Source organism: Anolis carolinensis, chromosome 2 (genome assembly GCF_035594765.1).
Source record: "Anolis carolinensis isolate JA03-04 chromosome 2, rAnoCar3.1.pri, whole genome shotgun sequence".
NCBI classification, from domain to species: Eukaryota; Metazoa; Chordata; class Lepidosauria; order Squamata; family Dactyloidae; genus Anolis; species Anolis carolinensis.
The window spans coordinates 232,227,402-232,247,651 of record NC_085842.1 but is presented as its reverse complement, the minus strand read 5'-3'; the positions used below and the strand labels follow the sequence as shown (position 1 = coordinate 232,247,651).

General features: G+C 37.9%; 1 protein-coding gene across 2 annotated transcripts in view; it reads left to right on the top strand.

Moving 5' to 3' along the window:
• The window catches only part of focad (focadhesin), a 166,404-nt gene that overhangs the window by 144,906 nt on the left and 1,248 nt on the right, over positions 1-20,250 (top strand). Inside the window, exons 32-43 of one of the 2 annotated variants that reach the window (XM_003216604.4) lie at positions 89-166; positions 1,863-1,934; positions 3,096-3,198; positions 4,305-4,385; positions 4,802-4,930; positions 5,875-5,990; positions 7,424-7,684; positions 9,658-9,747; positions 11,869-12,046; positions 15,116-15,213; positions 17,951-18,199; positions 19,557-19,632. In XM_003216604.4, the coding sequence (XP_003216652.2) occupies positions 89-166; positions 1,863-1,934; positions 3,096-3,198; positions 4,305-4,385; positions 4,802-4,930; positions 5,875-5,990; positions 7,424-7,684; positions 9,658-9,747; positions 11,869-12,046; positions 15,116-15,213; positions 17,951-18,199; positions 19,557-19,632 (1,531 nt within the window). The other variant, XM_062971878.1, reaches the window with a different exon arrangement.

The window sequence follows — 20,250 nt, the reverse complement described above, 5'->3', positions numbered from 1 at the left end:
TGGGCAACTCTTGAAAGTGGAAATGATGGGTGCTATTATCTATTATTCTATTAAATATGCACTGATGCTTCTTTTACTTCAATTCTAGGGAGCTCCAACAATGCAACGCCTTGCAGCAATCAATGGGCTTGTGTCTGTGGTAGGTTCTGAAGGAACAATGATACAGGTAAAGACTGAACTCTACTAAATAATTTTGATCTGAAATTGCTTTAAAAATACTAAATGTAGGTAGACAATTTTGTAAATATGTTTTACTTCATTAGATTTGTTGAAATCCTATTATTCTTCCACAATATGTCTTCCTAGTTAATTAAAAATGTCATAATTTAATCTTAGCCAGCATAAACATTACTTCTTTATAATTCTTTTCAGATTTACAAAACTATATGTTCATTGTAATCCACCCTGAGTCCCCTTCGGGGTGAGAAGGGCGGAATATAAATACTGTAAATAAATAAAATAAATAAATATGTTTAATTGTGTGATTATTCATTTGTAGACAGATACTGCATGTAAGTAAAATATGATGTCTGTAGTGAGTAGAGAGCAAATACATAGTTTGCACTATGCTAACTATGATGGGTGCGCTATGTGAATATTTACTTTATATCTAATATTTGTATTGATTTGGCTACATAATATGTATATTATATGGATGTGTTTCACTTACGTGGAAGATCCAGTTCAGTTCAGATTTCACTCTCATCAAGAATCAAGCCTCCCTTGGTTGTGTTAGTAACTGAATGTTGAGAGTTAGCTTTCATGAATAGATATTGTTCCTCTCGTTGTACATGTCACACAATGTACATAAGATCATTTAAGATACAGGTGATAGTTTTTTCTTGAAAAGCTTACACTAGAAAGAGAAAAGGAAAAGGGATTACAGAATCAGATATTTGAGCGATAATCGATCATTAGTCTCAAATTTGTTATACAAGTATTCCTCTACATGTTAAGCATTCACTGATTGCATTATTTGCAGATTATTATATTTGCCTAAGCCTCTGCTGCTACCTTACATGCAACTAAAAATATGTTATCTGATAGAAGTTGACCATTGAATCATACAGGAAAACCTAGAATTATCTAGAGAGAACACTTCTTTAGGAAATCTAGATTCTCTAGTGTGATTCTATGGTTAACTCCTGCTGAATGTTGACCGTAGCATTGTGCTGGAGGAATTAAAAATGCCCAGAGTACTGTTCTCTTAGTTAAAAAAATAGTGGGCTCATATTAATGTTTTGTTCATTTTCACAGGGATCATATGGAGGGCCAATTATATTTCAGTAATGATTTGTGGGTTCTTTTTTGGCATTTCTAGGGTTAGCATACACAATTTCAATTTTTATGAAAATTTTGTATATTCAATTTCACTTTTTGTGTACTTAGTCTTTATCTACTCAGTTTTTTCTCTTTGATTTCTAATGGAGGTTATGTTTTGATAAAATGAAGGCATTTTTTTATTCTAGATGGCTGTATCTTTCGTAGTCAAGTATATGGCTTAAAAATAACTTCTAGAGTTTTAAGATTTTTCAAGTCAGAGCTATATAGTTACAATTAGGAAAAATTAAGCACTCTAATAAAAGATGATATCAAGATATTTCATATAATTTTCTATTACAGGTATTATGAAATGTTGCTGATCTTATTATTCCTTATTTTAAGTGATATATAGAAGTTTTATCCACACTATGTGTATGAGTGGCTGTATTTCTTTGTGTTTGTGTGTTATGATCTGCTTTCTTGGTGTGAGAGAGGAGAACATAACACAGAGGCACCCTCTTCACATTGATATTTCAGTACAATCTATGGCTTTTCATCATTTCTGGTTTGACTCTTTGCTTCCATGCTTTCTTTGACAGTTGAAAACTGAGGCTATCCAGTCTTCGCAGTTTCAAAGCAAACTTAATGAAATTATCAGAACACTAAGCCAGGTGAGAACCTTCACTGCTCATGGCTTTTGAACCCTAGCGTGGTATAATATTAATTTTTCCAGTGGCTGAAGAAATGGACAAAAAAACATCCAGGATAGATTGTCCATCAATCAGTTTCCAAATTTCTGGCTCCTGGCAAAACCCTGGCCTTCTACTAAAAGATAACTTTGTAACCATTAGTTTATGGACATAACAGAAAAATCCTAGTTTCCAGTTTTGGAATACAGTTATTTCATCACTCAGCCATCTTTTCAGTAGCTCATATCCACGAAATATTTCCAAAAAAACATACTTAGAAGAGAGGCTAGATGGAGGACCACTTCCTCCTAGTTTCATTTCATTCAACATGACTTCCAGGGGTGATACTGTCATGTAGCATTTCTATCACTTTATGTGGATGATGTCCCCTTGTTTATAAACCTCTAGATCAGGGGTCCCCAAACTAAGGCCCGGGGGCCACATGCGGCCCATTGAAGCCATTTATCTGGCCCCTGCGGCAGCAGATCCCTCCTCCTCCACCGAGGAAGGTGTGTGTAGCAAGGGGTAGGAGGGAAAGGCTTTCCCATCTCCTCCCTTGCCTGGTGCATGCCTTCCAAAGCTTTGCTTGTTTGTAACGATATTTTAATTATTATTTAATTAATAATTAATTATTAAGGGGTGCTTTGCTAGTGCTTTTGGTGCACAAAGGCAGGAGGAGGTTGGACTAAATGGCCCAAGGGGTCTCTTCCAACCCTCTTTATTATTTTTATTATGATTATGATTAACATTGAGACTGTATTTATTCCTATTTTGGTTTTTTTACTTCAAAATAAGATATGTGCAGTGTGCACTGCATAGGAATTTGTTCATAGTTTTTTTTTAAAACTATAGTCCGGCCCTCCAATGGTTTGAGGGATTGTGAATTGGCCCCCTGTTTAAAACGTTTGGGGACCTCTGCTCTAGATGTTTTGAACTTTCACAATCTCTGAAGGTCTTCCATCGTGCCATAGTTGTGCTGAATGGAGATGAACTCTATTATTCAACTTCATTCATATAGGTTGTGCCAATGTCCTCATGAGTTTTGGGGGCTATAAAATGTCTAATTGCTTCATTACTTTATGACTCTTTACCTACATAATGAAAACTACATTTTTGACTGTTGTGTGATGTTTACATTTATAGATAATCAGCTTTTCTGGAGTGATTGGCCTTCAAACAAATGCAGCATGGCTTTTGGGACATTTGTACCTCTCTACTGTGTCTGCAACTTGTAGTCGCACATCTGGTAATTCTAGCTGAATACTCTATTACGTGTGGTAATTTTTTTTTAAAAAAAGTCCAATAAGCTATTAAACAAAGATTTCTTATTTCAAGTAAACACCAACTGACAAACTCTTGTGTATGTTTTTTTATTGAAATTGACTTGAGTGGGGAACTAATAATTTGATAGTATTCAGTGGAGCTCCAAATTTCATATCACTACTTCTTTATTCTGTCTGTGTTTAGAAGATTTTCAGGCAGCATTTGAATGGTGATTTATAATATATCAAAGCCAGCAGATAATGGTTTCACTGCATGTCAAGGTCAGTGTAGAAATAAATTGATCCTCTATAAATCCTGCTATAAATTGATCCTCTTTAAGTGACAAGATTATAAAACCTGGATTTATAATATGGTTATTACAGTTATCAATATCCCTGTGGCAAGTTTTGCGCACACACGATGTTTAGCTGCAGTGTCTGAATACATTAGGACTGTCTTGCTCCATTCAGTAGCTACCAACATAAACAGGAATAGGTACCTTGATTCTGGCTCATATGGTTAAATGTTAGGACTGAAAATATTCCACAGCCTTGTCAAGTCTGTATGGCGACCATTCTTTACCTTTCAGTGCATAACCAGACATGTTTGGTTCCCTCAGTTTATCTGTTTCCACAATGTCAGTGATATGTATGCTAGAGAGGGCATAAATCCTTGAGACACAGCCATTGCCTGAGAACACTGAGAAGGGAGCTCAGTGATAAAGAATGGGCTTTTAATGCAAAAGGTCCTTAACAGCTCTGAATATAACTGGAAATAATTCCTGTCTGAAACTGTACTACAAGCCAGTGTGGATCAGTGATGAGCTACTGCAACCTTCTTGATATTTTTTTGCCTGCAATTTTTACCAGTCTTGGGTACCATAGCTAATGGTGAGCAATTGTGAGATATGGAGTTCAAAAGTATCTGGGAGGCCAGAGTTATTTACCCTTGAGGTGGATAGAGCTGAACTCATTACACCAGTTTGTCTCAGTAGATAAGACATCTCTCTGTGTGAATTATGTCATTTCAGTATGACATGAAGCACATAATTTGATCTGATTGGCATTTGATATCCTTTTGTTTTCACAGTTCCTCCAGATTTTAGCTATCTTCCTGAGAAAAGCTTCCTTCGAGCAGCCATTGACTTTGTGATTGAAGCTGGAAAAAAAGGTAAATCTTGTTCTGAAAATGCGAGTTGGGAAGAATTATACCTCCATTACGGCTGAAAACACAGTTTTTATATGTCATTTAGAGAACATGGCACAAACTCATTTATATAATTACATGGCTCTTCTGCAAAAGACACGTCAGTGACATTACTAACGTACTTATATCTCAAATTTTGAAAAGATAGAATCCCAGTATCCCTGCACAATATTTATTCTATATTTTAGGGTCTTTTTAGGGCCATAACCACCATTATCTTAGTGGTGATTCCATGTTTGCCAAAACAGTGCTAAATGCATTGTGGGTGTTCTCATGGACAGATCAGCAAGAAAGAGAAATCACTTGTGGGTTTACTGCAGGTTCTTTTGATCACTCTGCTTATGACATTAAAATTGTATGTAATTTGTCTTCTGTTGTAGGTCCTGAAAAAGTTCAACCCAGTTTAGTAAAGGCAGCTATGGTTCCCATAGCTTTGATTGGAGAAAAGTACCAATATCCACCCGTAAACTGGGCAGCTCTTCTTTCACCTCTGCTGAGATTAGATTTTGGTGAGTTGAAAGACTAACAATCACCAAATGAATTCCATGTCACTTTTATTACAAGATGAGCAACTTGTCTTCCAGATGTTGTCAGTACCTCCCATTGAAAAAACAGCAATACGGTGATGCTGATGATGCAGCAGAAGCCCTCATAACATAATCTGAGATTTTGACTGAAGTCTCTTGGACAGCTGGAATACTTGCTTTCTTCATTCATTATAAGATATGTTTTCAATAATTTCACTGGAGAGACCTCACTGTATTTAATGGGTTTCCATCTGTACTTTTTGGTACATAGTTTACAATGATTCTAAAGGATAGAAAGGATAATCATAGACTGGTAGGATTAGGAACTGTGCATCCTACTTGCAGCACTCTACAATCCTTGCAATTCCTGGAATATTCCCATCACATAAAAAAAAACCCTTGTTTATTTTTAAATAAAATCAAAATGGGGACTCACACATTCACAGAATCATAGAGTTGGGAGAGACTACATGAGCCTTCTAGTCCAACCTCCTGCCAGGCATAATCAAAGCACCCCTGGCAGATGGCCATCCAATCCCTGTTCCACTGCTGAACAGCTCTTACGGTCAGGAAGTTTTTCCTAATGTTCAGGTGGACTCTCCTTTCCCGTAAGGTCATTCACAGACCTCCAGAGGGAGCAATTCTCCTATAAAACAATGTGTTCTGGGTACCTAGTTTTACATAAAAATAGTCGTTTCCCAAACCCAGTCCTCCTAGTCATGTCCAGTTTCAGGAAAGGGGGTGAGTGCAGCTCCCCCTCCCAACTCTTCTTAGCTGCCTACCCCTGCTTTGTGATACAGAGAAATCATACCACCGTGTTGGGGTTTTTTTTGTTTTTTTTTGGTTTGATTCCAGAAGTTTATTCTTGTTAGCATTTCATTCTATACTTTCACTTTACCTGCTGCTTTCCATGTCCTCCCTTTTAGGAGATGAGGTACAGCAACTCTGCATTAAACTGGCTGTGACCCAGGCCCAGTCATCTCAGAACGCAGCAATGCTTTTGGGCATGTGGGTAGCACCACCACTGGTATACAGTTTAAGTGTACGTATTATCGGCTTGAGAGGTATAATCACCAATGAATATTTTCTCTTTCTGTTGCTACACTCATAGTTTTACTAGCAGTGAGTGGGAATCACAGAAATTTTCCTTATTAGAGTCTGTGGACATGGCTGAGACAGGATTCTGAATTTCCACATATTTCAAATCATATATAGTCCTCCTTCTCATTTTTCAAATGATATGAGAAGGTAAAAGCAACTCTGCTACAACCCTATGTTATCATAATCTGTGTAGGTCTGTTCTTAAGGTCATTTGGGATACAGATTCAGAAAATTGCATTGGAGAGACGGCATCAGCTTTGGTTTCTTACATATGATTATCATGGTTTCCTGTGGGTGAACAAATGGTTACTGGCGTATGTTTTCTATCTCAAAACCTAGAGCTGATAGGGTAAAACTGATGTCATTTTTGGATTCAGCAGGTCAAATATACTCGGAAATAGGGTTAACATTTGAGGCATCAAAAGTGTGTTGCCCAATGTAACTGTTTTTCCCATCATACATCTGGAGTTGTGAAGTTCAGCATCACCAGTATATATATATTACTCATAAATCTTGTCTCCCATTTATTTATTTATTTATTTGCCTTATTTCTATCCTGCCTTTCTCAACCCCAGAGGGGGCTCAGTGGGCCTTACATATGGCAATTGTTAGATGCCTTAAAATACATACAAACAGAAGCTTAAAATCAGTTAAATTAAAATTAATACATATTAAACATTTAAAAACATTACATTCAATATTAAAATCACATCACCCGAAAATCATAGTCCAAGATCATTCCATCGTCCATTATACATAATTCCAATACATAGCCCCCTTGCTGAAATAGCTCCACTTCCTATTTCCAACCAAAATTCAAAGTGCTGGTTTTGTCCTTTAAAGTCCTATATGGCATGAGTCCAGAGTATCCGATAGACCATATTTCCCTGTATGAACCTGCCTCAATTTTAAAATTGGGAGAGAGCTCTCAGGTCCATCTGTTGAGGCCATGGAAATGATCCTTCTCCATGGCTGCTCCTGACCTTTGGAACTCCCTGCTACAGGAAGTCCAGTTCTCCCCTCTCTGCTTTCTTTCCACTATCAGCCTAGGACCATTTTATAATTTAGGTAGATCTTTCACTTTTAATCACATTATAGTATAATTTTTTAATTTTTGTGTTCAGAGGTTTTTTCCTTCTATCTTTTACATTATATTTTATATGTGAAATTGTGAGGCTTTTAATAGAATTGCTATCAGATTTTTTAACTTTTCTAAAATAAATTTAGCTATAATTTTATCTCAAATTTTGTAAACCTCATTGGCTTCCATTCTGGGGAAAAGATGGGGTTTGCATTGAATTAATTACACAAGTAAATCTTGGATAACATAGGAATCATTCTCAGAAGTCCCTCTGTCTTATATTTGTCATTCAGATCCAAGCAAAGAGATACGTTTTCACTTCCTTACCTGTGTGGGTGAAATATGTTGCGGATGACAAGCTGCAGGCTTTCACTGAAATATTTATGGTGCAGCATTTTGACACAAAGAAACAGGCAAAAAATCGGGAGCTTTGCTGGGACATTCTGCAGGGGCTCCATCAAGCCATGAAACTTCCTAACCCTGCCCAAGGCAATTGGAGCTGTCTTTGTAAAGCTACTGAGAGGATATTTGAACTTTTGCCAAATGAGATTCGGGTAAGGAAGTAAATATTTAAAGTATTGGAACTGTTTGGAAATGCTTTCTTTTGGGGATGTAAGAGATGCTAGAGAACCAGGATGGCTAGAAGGGGAAAAAAAACATTGTCCCCGAAAAATAGTTGGCCCTCTTTTTACAATATTTTAATATGTTTTTGTACATTGAACCACCACATAGTAAAGATGCCACTATCTCAGCCACTCATGTGGACAAATTGGGAGCAGTTCAGACTTCAGAATTCTGGATAAGGGATGCTTAACCTGTGTTTACAACTGCATTAAGGGAGTGAACTTAGACATTATCTGTTCATCTCGTTTTAGTTAATATGAGTATGGCCACTTTAATTTTACAGGCAAGTTCAGAACAGAGATCATTTGTAGGGGCTCCCACCTGTTTTCCCATCATAATGGAATGTATTAAGTCATGGAGAAGACATGGATATTTGTCTATTCATGCTTTGATTGACTAGATGCAGGGGAGAACAGATATGTCATCTGCCCCTTTAATCATGTTGCACAAGAAAGAACTTCAGGACCTGCTTATCTTCGTGATCGCCTCCTCCCCTACCAACCCACGTGGGCCTTAAGATCTGTCGGTGAGGCCCTTCTCTCGCTTCTGCCTTTATCTGGTGGGGACGAGGGAGAGGGCCTTCTCGGTGGTGGCCCCTCGGCTCTGGAACTCTCTCCCCAGAGAGACCAGACTGGCACCTACCCTGTCCACCTTTCACAAAGACCTAAAGACATGGATGTTCCAGTACACTTTTGAGTAAGCAGTCCCACCAGATATTCAGCCCGCTTACAACTTATTATCGGTTGTTGCACTTTATCACTTTTTCTTACCCTTTATGATTTTAGTGTTTATTGAGCTTGCTCCTCCGCCCCTATTTTTGATCGCCCTTATATCTCCTAGGAGCACTATTCAGAGTTCTACACAATTTTACCCTCTGAATGTTTATTATTATTGTCCTAGTTTTAATTCTGTTGATGTGTTTTATTGTTTTATGTAGTTATAATGTTTTTAATTTATTGTTTTGTGTTTTAACTTGTGTTGTTGGGCTTGTCCCCATGTGAGCCACCCCGAGTCCCTTCGGGGAGATGGAGGCAGGATACAAAAATAAAGTTGTTGTTGTTGTTGTAGTTGTTGTTGTAGTAGTTGCAGTTGTTGTTGTTGTTGTTATCTCTTGCAGTTGTGGCCAAAATTGCTTCTGAATGTCCCACCCTCTCCTGGGTTTTATCAGGGATTCTCAAGGCATCCTTACTTCCTTCCCAAAATGATATTGCTTTCTTTATTGGTGGAATGGTAATGAATGGAAACTCTCTGTTCAGAAATACAGAAAGGGAGGCATTCAGTATGATAATTTCCTTTTTCACAGCAAAAAATCTTTCCTTCCATAGCATGCTAATATAAAACACAACATAGTTTAAGAATCATAGATTTAAATAATAGATTTTAATAGAACTGCGTGAATGCAAATACCACAACAGAAGTATAGAATAGAAAGCTATTGTAAATGTATGTATCTCTATTTTGCAAGATACAGACATGTTTTCTTAAAATCTGTGGAGCTTTGTGGTTGACAGTACCCTTTGGTTCTATTGTATCTTGATATTAATTTTTGATAATACAAACAAAACATTTTTGTGCTAAACAGCCTGAAAAGTCAGGTATCAGTCAATTTATTTCTAAATTGTTTGAGCTATATTGATAGTACTTAGGGCATATAACCTTTGTGAATGAATGCTTATAGTACTGAAGTTAAGTTTAGGGATTTGGAAATAGGATGTAACACTATAGTATCTGTTTGCTTTATTATACTGTTGTATCTTGTGATTGCCATTTCTGGTTGCTAGCCATCCATAGTGGTGAGTAACAGGAAAAGAATGGAGTGTCAGGTGAAAGAAAGTAGGAAAGAAAGACTTTATTTTTATGGAGTTTTCCATGTTTAAAGATTTTATTTTTTTTCTCTGTTCAGCAAAATGAGGTGAAGATGTATATAAATTCCGCAAAATGCCTTTCAGAAATGACAGATACAGAGGTTGATCAAATTACTCAAGTCTCCAAGGTAATTAATGACATTCTAACTGTTTAAATCTTTTTTCTAGAAATGCAAGGTATTACTTTATAATAATCTATAGTAAGTGAAAAGTAAAAGCCTTGCTTTGACTTCATATTTTGAACAGGACTTAATTTGGAGGGAAATGGCAGTGGACATGAAATAAAATGGACAGTGGTGCCTGGTTAGCTAAAACAAGATCCCCGTGATCTTCTTATCAGTCTCCTTCTTTATTTATATATGGACAGATATTTACTACTTAATCCAAACTCATAACAATATGAGAGACTAAGAATCAATTTGCTAATCTCACCTTGACTACAGTCCTCATCTACACCCAAATATCTCCATCTCCCTAAATTTCAACTCCAAAATGACAACTAGATGTTATGTTATGTCACTTCCTGTGGGTACTTTATCAGGAAATGGAGAGAGGAAGATATTTGAAGGAATTGATGGGTTCTGCTGGTGTTTGGGGCACTGTGGAAAGCTTTGGGGGACTCTGGCCACAATTTGAGGGTTGAAATTTGCTGAAAATCACTCCATTTTTTTTAAAGTGGGTGTGTAAAGCTTTGGGGGACCTTTGAGCTGTATGTTTGCAATCCTGCTTCAGGCCAATTGATAGTTCTGTGAATGGCTTCTAAAAATAATTTCAAATTGCCATGTCAGTTTTTCTTAACAAGGCATAAAGCTCTCCAACCTAGTTGTAAGGTTCCTAATTTGCTTTGTTTAAAATTTAGATTTTTTATCACATTGATATTGTATCATTTTTAAAGTTTTCATTGTTTCTGACTGCTCCCAGCACTAGCAGCTTGAGAGTCGGATGTAGGTGTGCCAGAATCACTGATAGAAGAGCGTGCACTGTTAATGTGTACATATTTCACATTCTTTTCCCAAGTTCACAATCTCAGTTGTAATGTGTATTTCTGGTGAAAATGTTTTCCTCCTTGTGTTGCATGTTTTGTGAATGCTTGCTCTCTTCTCACTTCTCTGAAATATTTGCTTCCATCCTTCTTTTACCAACATTAGTAATTCATAATAGCTGTGCAATACTGTCACCAATATTTAACACAAACAGTCTTTTCCTAATGATGGTTTAAAACAGTGATTCCCAAAGTGGGCGCTACCACCCAGTGGTGGGCGCTGCAGCAATCCAGGGGAGCGGGAGCTGTTTAATTGCTATTAAAATTTTAAAAAATAAAATAATTTCCAAGGCGCTGAGTAATATTTTTTCTGGAAAGGGGGTGGTAGGCCAAATAAGTTTGGGAACCACTGGTTTAAAACAACATACTCCAAACCACAGAACTATAGCTCAGCTATTCTACTTTAATTGCCATGGTATGGAATCCTGGGATTGGTGGTCTGATGAGTCACTGGCTTAATATTATAAATGTCTTTCCTTAAACTGCAAAATCTAGATTTCCATTGGATAGAACTATGGCACTTAAACTTGCAGGCGGTTTTAAGAGTTAATGGCATTTGGCTTTCAGGGGATACATGGTGTAGGTTTGCACTGTTTATAAATCCTATGTCAATATCATTTCTGTTGATTTCTGGTTCAGAAAGCAAAACATTAAACATACACTACTATTGGGAGAGTGAACTTGAGAAAGTAATATTACATATATGCACTGGCAACTGCTAGCATTGGAATTATGCAGTGTGAATGAACTCATGGTTTGGAGAAGCCTTAGGGCTCTTCCAGACATACCCAAATTGCGAAAGGAACCAGGATTTAAAATTCTGATTCCTTTCATGATTTAGGCCACACATAAGGACCAAATCTCTGGTTTTCTGGGGGGGGGGGAGCATCACGGATTTTGGGGCTGTGTGGAAGAGCCTGTAGTTAGTGTAGAAAAAGCAAGGAGTTGCTTCAGAAAGAAATTGGGTTAAAGCAGGCCGCTTTTTGGTTTTAAAATGTATATGGAACCATATTCATAGGTAACCGTATTGTGTCAAAGTGAAACTTAAGGGCAATATGAAATAAATGAGACGAAACCAAGTATATAAAAATAATCAGAGTTTTCAATAACTTCAGCTTTGTTATGAGGTTTCATATAATAACTAAGAAACACTTGCACCAAAGAGTCTTTCTTCTATTTTTCATTTACTCCATGGTTTGTTTTGCAGAACAATTTGGAAAAGATCACTTTTGTCAAGCTTTATTTAGTTTCTCAAGGCAGATTTCCTTTGCTCCGATGGAATGATGTGATTAGTACTGCTGCTGGGTGCCAAGAGAAAGAAACCATTGTGTGGATGCTACTGCACAGCTTCTATCATGCACGAATTGTGAGCCATGAAAACACCGGTGAGAACTAATGGAAGCAACTGTTATTGCCATTGAATATCCACTTCTTCTATATAAGAGATGAGCAAAGCCTATGACTAGGCATACATCGGAATCTCTCCTGCTTTTCAGTCTCGGGCAAATAAAAAGGAAAAAGGAGAACCCAGAAGGTTTATTGAGTTAATGGCATTTGGCTCATGCAGAGACATGTTGCACAGGTTGCAGTATATCAGCAGACATCCCATGATAATATAATTCTTGTTGATTTGGATTTTATTTGCTGCTTTGGGGGGGGGGGGGTCCTGGACTGTTTAGATAATTAAGGAAAATTGTTCCGTTTTCCTTTACATTTACATTTTAATAACCATATTGTGTTAAGAGGTATTCTCTATGGTAACATTGATTTACCAACCTTTGGAACTTGGGATAAATTGCTTGGCAATTCTGCCTCCAGAGACACTGGAGACACTGGAAACTCCAAATCTCAGGCTTGTAGGTGACAGTATTTGATCCTTAAAGATTAGAACTTGCTGTCTCTGGGAGCTTTCTGCACTGTTCTGTTGTTGATTTATCTTCCAAATGGAAAGTTTGGAAAAGAGTAGTCAGTGGGGAGAGCTGACAATGTGTTGTCAAAGGCTTTCATGTCCGGAATCACTGGGTGTTGTGTGTATGGCCATGTTCCAGAAGCATTTTCTCCTGATGTTTCGCCCACATCTATGGCAGGCATCCTCACAACCTCTGAGGATGCCTGCCATAGATGTGGGCAAAAAGTTAGAAGAGAATGCTTCTGGAACATGGCCATATAGCCTGGAAAACACACTACAACCCAGAGCTGACAATCTCACCTGAGTACTCCGAGTATTATAAATTCTTGGGAGAGTGTCAGCTTTTCAGTGGGGTGTGTGTGTGTGTGTTTGGGGGGCAGTCATCCATTGAGAAACAAGCCAAGTGAAACATGCCTTTTATTAATGGATAATAGAGCTGTAACAATCTTGAATGCTATGAAGATTGGTAATTTCATTACTTCAGGTGTTCTCTTTGGCACTGCAGATGCAACTTGTTGATGTATCACACTTTCATAATTTTCAGAATTGTGGTGGTTAGTTCATCACCTGGGGCCAACTTTGTGGCCATGAAGTTGTCTATACTTAGCTAATAGCTAGGCTGCTGCTTAAAATTGTAGAAAACCTCAGCAATTGGGTAGAAAGGGCTAGAATTTCTGTTCGTCTTGGTAATCTGGGTTCTTTCATAGAATCAAGGTTCAGTGACATAGAAAATGAGGCCAGAGAATAGAATTTTGTGCAAGCTATAAGTAGTATTATGGTATTTAATCTAAAACTGGGGCCACAATGTTTTTTTTCTTTAGGAATTCAAAGAGTGAGACATCAGGGACTACCTACAAAAGGTGAATCCTGCCATTCACCTATATCTTCTTTTGCTAGCAATAAGGAGGAAGAATAATACATTTAATCATCAAGCATCTCTTCCATTTCTATTAAAATGTGTGATTCTTTCATGCAATTTCCCATTAGCTATGAGGGCTACATAATTATTCCATATTCCAAAGAACTGGGTATGTTTAGCCTGCAGAAGAGAAGGCTGAGATGAGACATAATGACAGCCATGTATAAATATGTGAGGGGTAGTCATAGGGAGGAGGGAGCAAGCTTGTTTTTTGCTGCCCTGGAGACTAGGAGGTGGAACTATGGCTTCGAACTACAGGATAGGAGATTCCACCTGAACATTAAGAAGAATTTCCTAACTGTTAGAGCTGTTTGGCTGTGGAACTCTCTATGGAGTCTCCTTCTTTGGAGGCTATTAAACAAAGGCTGGATGGTCAACTGTCAGGGGTGTTTTGAATGCGATTTTCCTGCTTCTTGGCAGGGGGTTGGACTGGATGACCCACGAGGTCTCTTCCAACTCTATGATTCTATGATTCAGAGACAGTATGCTGCTGCTATCAGCATCTACTTGGCAAAAGCAGGAAAGAATTTTTCACTTAAATGTACATGTTTCTATTGTTTATCACTGCTGTACGAAGGTGAAAAAATGGAGTCTGGATGAACAGGCAAGATTATGCAAGTAGGTGGGGTGTGGCATTCACTCCATCGATATCATGACAAGATTGCTTTTCAATATAAAGTTAGACAATATAGGATTAGACAATATAGGACCAGGCATGGGCAGACTTTGGACCTACAGGTGTTTTGAATTTAAACTCCCACAAATCCTTGAAGCCTATAGCTGTTAGGAATTGTTGGAGTCCAAAACACCTGGAGGGCCAAAGTTTGCCCATTCTTGCTGTAGACACTACATTAAAGGTATATAATAAAGGTTTCCCCTTGACATTAAGTCCGACCCTGGGGGGTGGTGCTCATCCCCATTTCTAAACTGAAGAGCCGGCGCTGTCCGTAGACACCTCCAAGGTCATGTGGCCGACATGACTGCATGGAGCGCAGATCAGTACCTATTGATCTACTTATATCTGCATGTTTTCAAACTCCTAGATTGGCAGAAACTGGAGCTAACAGCGGGAGCTCACCCCGCTCCCCAGATTCAAACCACCGACCTTTCTGTCCGTAAGTTCAGCAGCTCAGCGGTTTAACTTGCTATATGCAGCTAAACCTTTCTTCTTTTTTTATCTTCAGATACGCATATGGTAACAAAACAAAAGTTTCACTGCTGACTAAAAATTGATGTGGGATGACAACTCCCTCATTTAGTATCACTGGTAAATACGTGGGGCTGGGATTTAAACTCTACTCCCATGTTTATTGGGCACAATCTAGATCAGGGGCCTAAGAACAAGCTTGCAAAGAAAAACAACTGTAAAGTTGAGTGTCACATTTTATGTTTGACATGGTGTGCAATTTAATCCTAAACCTCAGTGAGTATGGGCCAACATCTGGAATAAGCAAGGAGAGGAATGTTTGATGGAGGGTGTATGGAAACTTTTAAATTAGAAAAAGACTCATTCGCAACAGGTGGTAATGCATATTAACTGAAGTGTGAAAAAGGTTTGCTCTTCATCCTTAAAATGCTTGGAAATGTGTCTTATTTTGGCTTGACTGAAGTTTTCCCACTTTATAGGAGTCTTAAAGAGAATGGAGTGGCTCTTGGAACTGATGGGATATATTAGAAACGTTTCCTTGAAAACGACATCTGTACCAAATGTGGCTCCCAAAGAGGTACATGCTAAGAAAAATAATTTGTGGTTTTCAGAACCGGAAGACATTTTGATTTATGATTTATATTCTTTTTCAGGAATATATGGGGATGTTTTTTAATGCCTTGCAAAAAAGGCATTTTAGTGTTTTTATAAATGAAAATGTCAAATTGCTGACAAATCGAATCAAAATGGCCTTTTGTAACATATATTTAAAATATGGAAATTGACCATCTGGTCAGAACAGTGATGGAATCTCAAAAAGAAAACATTGCTTTCGACATATATTTACTGCAGATAACAAGCAAAATTCTTTGGGCACTTGTCTAACCATCTGTGCAGTTTTATGGTTTTAAATAAACCATCTGGAACGAACTATTTCCTTGTTACTAGTATTAATTCTGTATGCTCTGTGTAGTTAATTTGCCATCCTATATTTATGTATGCATTCTTGTACAGTATGTATTATAGCCTACTATCTTACTTGTAATGTGCAATCCAGAGCAACTCACAAACTCAATTTAAGTTATCCTATGATCCCCAAAGGGCCTCCCAAGAGCTTCTGGGTATTCTGGAGTTTCATAAAATTAGACAGTAGTGGCACTAGGATTGGTGTGATCCAGTGTGGTGACTCCTGTGGACCTTCTTCTGCACCAGTCCATCGCATTTTAGTAAATGGTTAGAAAATTGGACAAAATAATTAACTATAAAAAAATAGCAATTAAAAGTGCGTGAAGATGGAGCTACTTGATTCAAAGTAGTATAACTGGTTAATAAGGACATGGCAGCTCTGGCTGCAAGTACCTGTGCATTAGAAGGCTCAAGAAACAAATTAGCATAGTTTTAGACGTATAGCTATGTTAATAAAGTACTGTACATAATAATAATAATAATAATAATAATAATAATAATAATAATAATAATAATAATAATAATTTTATTCTTATACCCCGCCCCATCTCCCCGAAGGGACTCGGGGCGGCTTACATGGGGCCAAGCCTGAACAGAACAATATAAAAACAAAACAATAAAACCAATCAATCAGACAATAAAAGCAAGTCATAAAAAACCACATACAAGATAAAGTGTTAAAATCATGGATTGGGTTCAAAGAATCTAGGCCAAAGTGCTAAAAGTGCAAATATATCATGTCATCAGGGGAGGGTGGTTACTCAGCTATGATAGCTATAAAGTGCCATTATAATACTGGGGAAGGCATACACTGTTAATGGACAACAGGTCGATCATACAGAGATCAGTCACCAAAAGCCTCTCGGAAGAGCCAAGTCTTCAGGCTCTTCCGAAAGGAGAGGAAGGTAGGGGCCTGCCTAATCTCCCTGGGGAGCGAGTTCCAGAGCTGGGGGGCCACGGTGGAGAAGGCCCTCTCCCTGTGAACTAGGCTTATAAAATGGCTTTTGTGGTCACTGGTGAAATACCGTGCAAGATGTTTATAGACTGACATTTTGGAGTCATTGTCTTTTGATGTTGTCATCTGATGCAGTATGCACTCACCATACACCACCAGTGATGACACTGGTATTGTGGAGTTCCTTATCTTGCTTCATCCTTGTTTTGGTATGAAAAGTGGTGGAGAGGGAGGCATGTATTGCTGATGCTTCAAAAGGCCTTAGTTCTTACAATGGGTCAAATGGTTTGCAAATGTGTTGGACTCCTGGTCTCATCCTCCTTCTCCCCCTTGTTGTGGGATTATAGGGTTTGTAATCCAAGTTAAGGTTCTGAAGCCCTTCCTGTTGTCTGATGTGTCCGTGCTTAGTGCAAAATAGTAAACAGATTAGCTTTCACTGAATAATTCTCATGCAGGGATGCAGCTCTTGTGTGACACAGTAACTTATTGGTTCCCCTAAAAAGGTCTGTTGGTCCTTTTATTATTGTATTGTATTGTTTTATTATTTATGTCCCACTTTTTTTCTCTTAAAATGTTAATGACTGGGTTGATATTTGAATTCTGGCCTTCAAGTTTCAAGTTCACTTTATTACGGTCAATGACCAGCTCATAAGATTGACCTTCCTTGTTGCAAGTTTGGGCTTCATTGGGCCAAAGTGACTGTTGTTGTATAATCGTGGTAACTGCAGTATGACAACCATTGCTTCTCAAGGCATCTATAGTATCAGATTAAAAAAAGACTGTCTAAACTGTACTATTATTTCTGTGAAATACTGTTGTTTCGGTTAACATGTAAAAACAAATTAGTGTTTGTACGAATTAGAGGCAGTTGCATTTACTTTCTATTCTTCCTGCCTCGTGGATTCTTTTCAGTCAGGCATATAATGTTTTATGGTCTTATTCTACATGTTATTGTTCTATGTTGAGGTGTTTATTACACGAGGCAGGCAAATTGCAAGTACGGCAGGACAGTAGCGTATTTGCCATGGCTTTATCACATGATGTTGCTCTTTTCCCACCACTCTCCCAGTGGGAGACCATTGGAAGCCATTTCTTTTAGAAAAGGAAGTCATTAATAGTTTATTTCTGTCTGTAAAATAAATGCTTTCTAGGCTGTCTCCCACCAGGAAAGGAGCAGCATTGTATGTAAGTTCCGTGATAGGTTCAGTGTTGTTTCCGAGTAATTTGCCTGTCTTGTGTGATAAACTCCTAAGATTGTTAAAGTTTCATACCTAGTAGCTTTCCCTGTTTCTTATGAGTCCCTAAACTTTGTAATTTACAAATGAATAGCTTTAAAGTCCTTTCTAGACTTTGCTGAGCCCATTAACAAAAGAAACATCTGTTTCCTGTTTAGGCTCTCAGTTTCCTCGTATGGATCTTTGCTGCTGCTGTGGTCGCCTGGGCTGATCATGCTGCACCTCTGCTATTTGGTCTCAATGCCGACTGGTCCCTTTGGGAAGGGAAAGCAGTCCCAGGAGTGTCTCCAAGTTTATTGGGAAGGCAGCCAATAGATAACTTAGCTGTCCAAGAGACTCTCACCCTTCTCCCAGGGAGCCTACAAACTCTGTTGTCCAAAGAGCCTTGGAAAGAACAGACACATAAGGTATGTGATTTGTGCTCTAATAAGGAATTACTCCTCCTGCTGAGAATTTTCTGTATTCACTGAATTCATAAGCAGTCTTAAATGCTGATTATTCATGGATTATTATTGTTATTGCTATGCATTTTGTGTATAACATGTGCTGTGTGTTATTGTACTGTTTTTTTTATTTGACAGGGTTTATTCTACCTATCAGCCAAGCTGCATAGGTGTCATTAGCATAAAAGCATCTCACTAACATAAAATCCAATGCTACCTAGTAACATTGCTATATTAACTGCTATATTTACTTTCTCTGTAAATACAGCTGTTTTGTTCTTCCAAAACAGCTTCAGAAAATGACTGTTGCACCTACTTAATGAAAAACATTCATACCATGACTAAAGTCTGACTACAAATCAAGATTTTAAGTTACATTTTCAAATTAGATGTGGAGATCACTGTTTAGTGTACACTGGTGTTACAAATCAGTAATTTTTCCTTGTTTAAAAGGTGGTTTTTTATATTTTAAGCTCTCTGGATTTATATAGCTCAGCTCAGCTTCATTTTATTGTATAATAGAAAATTTGATTCCATGGTTGTTAGTACTTAAGCCCCACCTGCACTGCCATATAAAATCCAGATTATCTGCTTTGAACAGGATTATATGACAGTGTAGAATCATACAATCCAATTCAAAGAAGATAATGTGGATTATCTTCTTTGAAAATCTGGATTATATGGCAGTGTAGAAAGGGCCTTAGTTAATATTATAGCCCTTGTTAAGCCTTTTGTTTGCATTAATCCGAGGATATAGTATGCACGACTTTATCATCAAAACTCTGGTTTATAGCTATTCCAAAAAAAAGCCTACATTTTCTTTTTTTTTAGTTAAATGGGGGAAGGATTAAGTGCTCCCTTCTCTAAACCCAATTTGCACATACAATTAACGTACAATTTGCACTTCAGAAAAGCTAAGCAGATATAAAAATACTAACAGTGTCTACCAGGCCTGTAGCAAGGGGGTGGTTTTAGGGGTTCAACCCCCCCCCCCCCGAAATTTTTCAGGTTATAAAAAAAACCTGGTTTACTCATGAATTTTAACTGGTTAACCAAATCCCCATGCTAAGTCTATGAGACACAAAACCTTAAGAGTCCCTCCAGGCACTATCTCAAGCAGATATTGACAGGTTTGTAGCGGGGAGGGGTATGTACAAGGGATAACCCCCCCCCCCCCCTGAAATTTTCAAAACCCCTCCGGAATTTTTTTTCTGGCTACGGCCCTGGTGTCTACCCCACATCTGAAGTTTTGAATTGAATCATCCAAATCTGATTAAGATATCTTGAATTATAAGGAATAATTCTAATACTTTATTTCTAGTTTTTTGACTGGCTGTTCAGCATAATGGAGGCATCCAGTGAAGTACTGTCTAAGTCTTCTAGAGATCTTTTGAAAGGTACTGTGGAATTTGAATTCTTGTCATCTTTTAGTTTAGGAAAACAGCGACAGTAATAACCAATGTTCTATGCATATAGTGTAATTTCACTACATCCCATTGTGAGCAGCAATAAGGTAATGGGCACCAAGACCTTCTGCGTCATATATCCTGATGCCTATCATGGTTGACACATCTTCTAATACAGACTGAATATCTCGAATCTGGAATTCATAAATCTAAAATAATTCAAATTCTGAAATTGTTTGCATGGGTGACTGAAGACCCTTCTACACTATCATATAAAATTCAGATTATCTGCTTTGAACTGGATTATCTGGCAGTGTAGACTCATATAATCCATTTCCAAGCAGACAATGTGGATTATCTTCTTTGACAATGTGGATTATATGGCAGTGTAGAAGGGCTTGAGATAGTAGCACCTTTTCTTTCTGGTTCCAGGCATTTTAGATAAAAAAAATACTCAACATGTTCTTAAGTTGCTTAAGGCAGTGCTTCTCAACCTATGGATCCCTTGATGTCTTGGCCTTCAACTCCTAGAAATCCTAACAGCTGGTAAATTGGCTGGGATTTCTGGGAGTTGTAGGCCAAAACACTTGGGGATCCACAGGTTGAGAA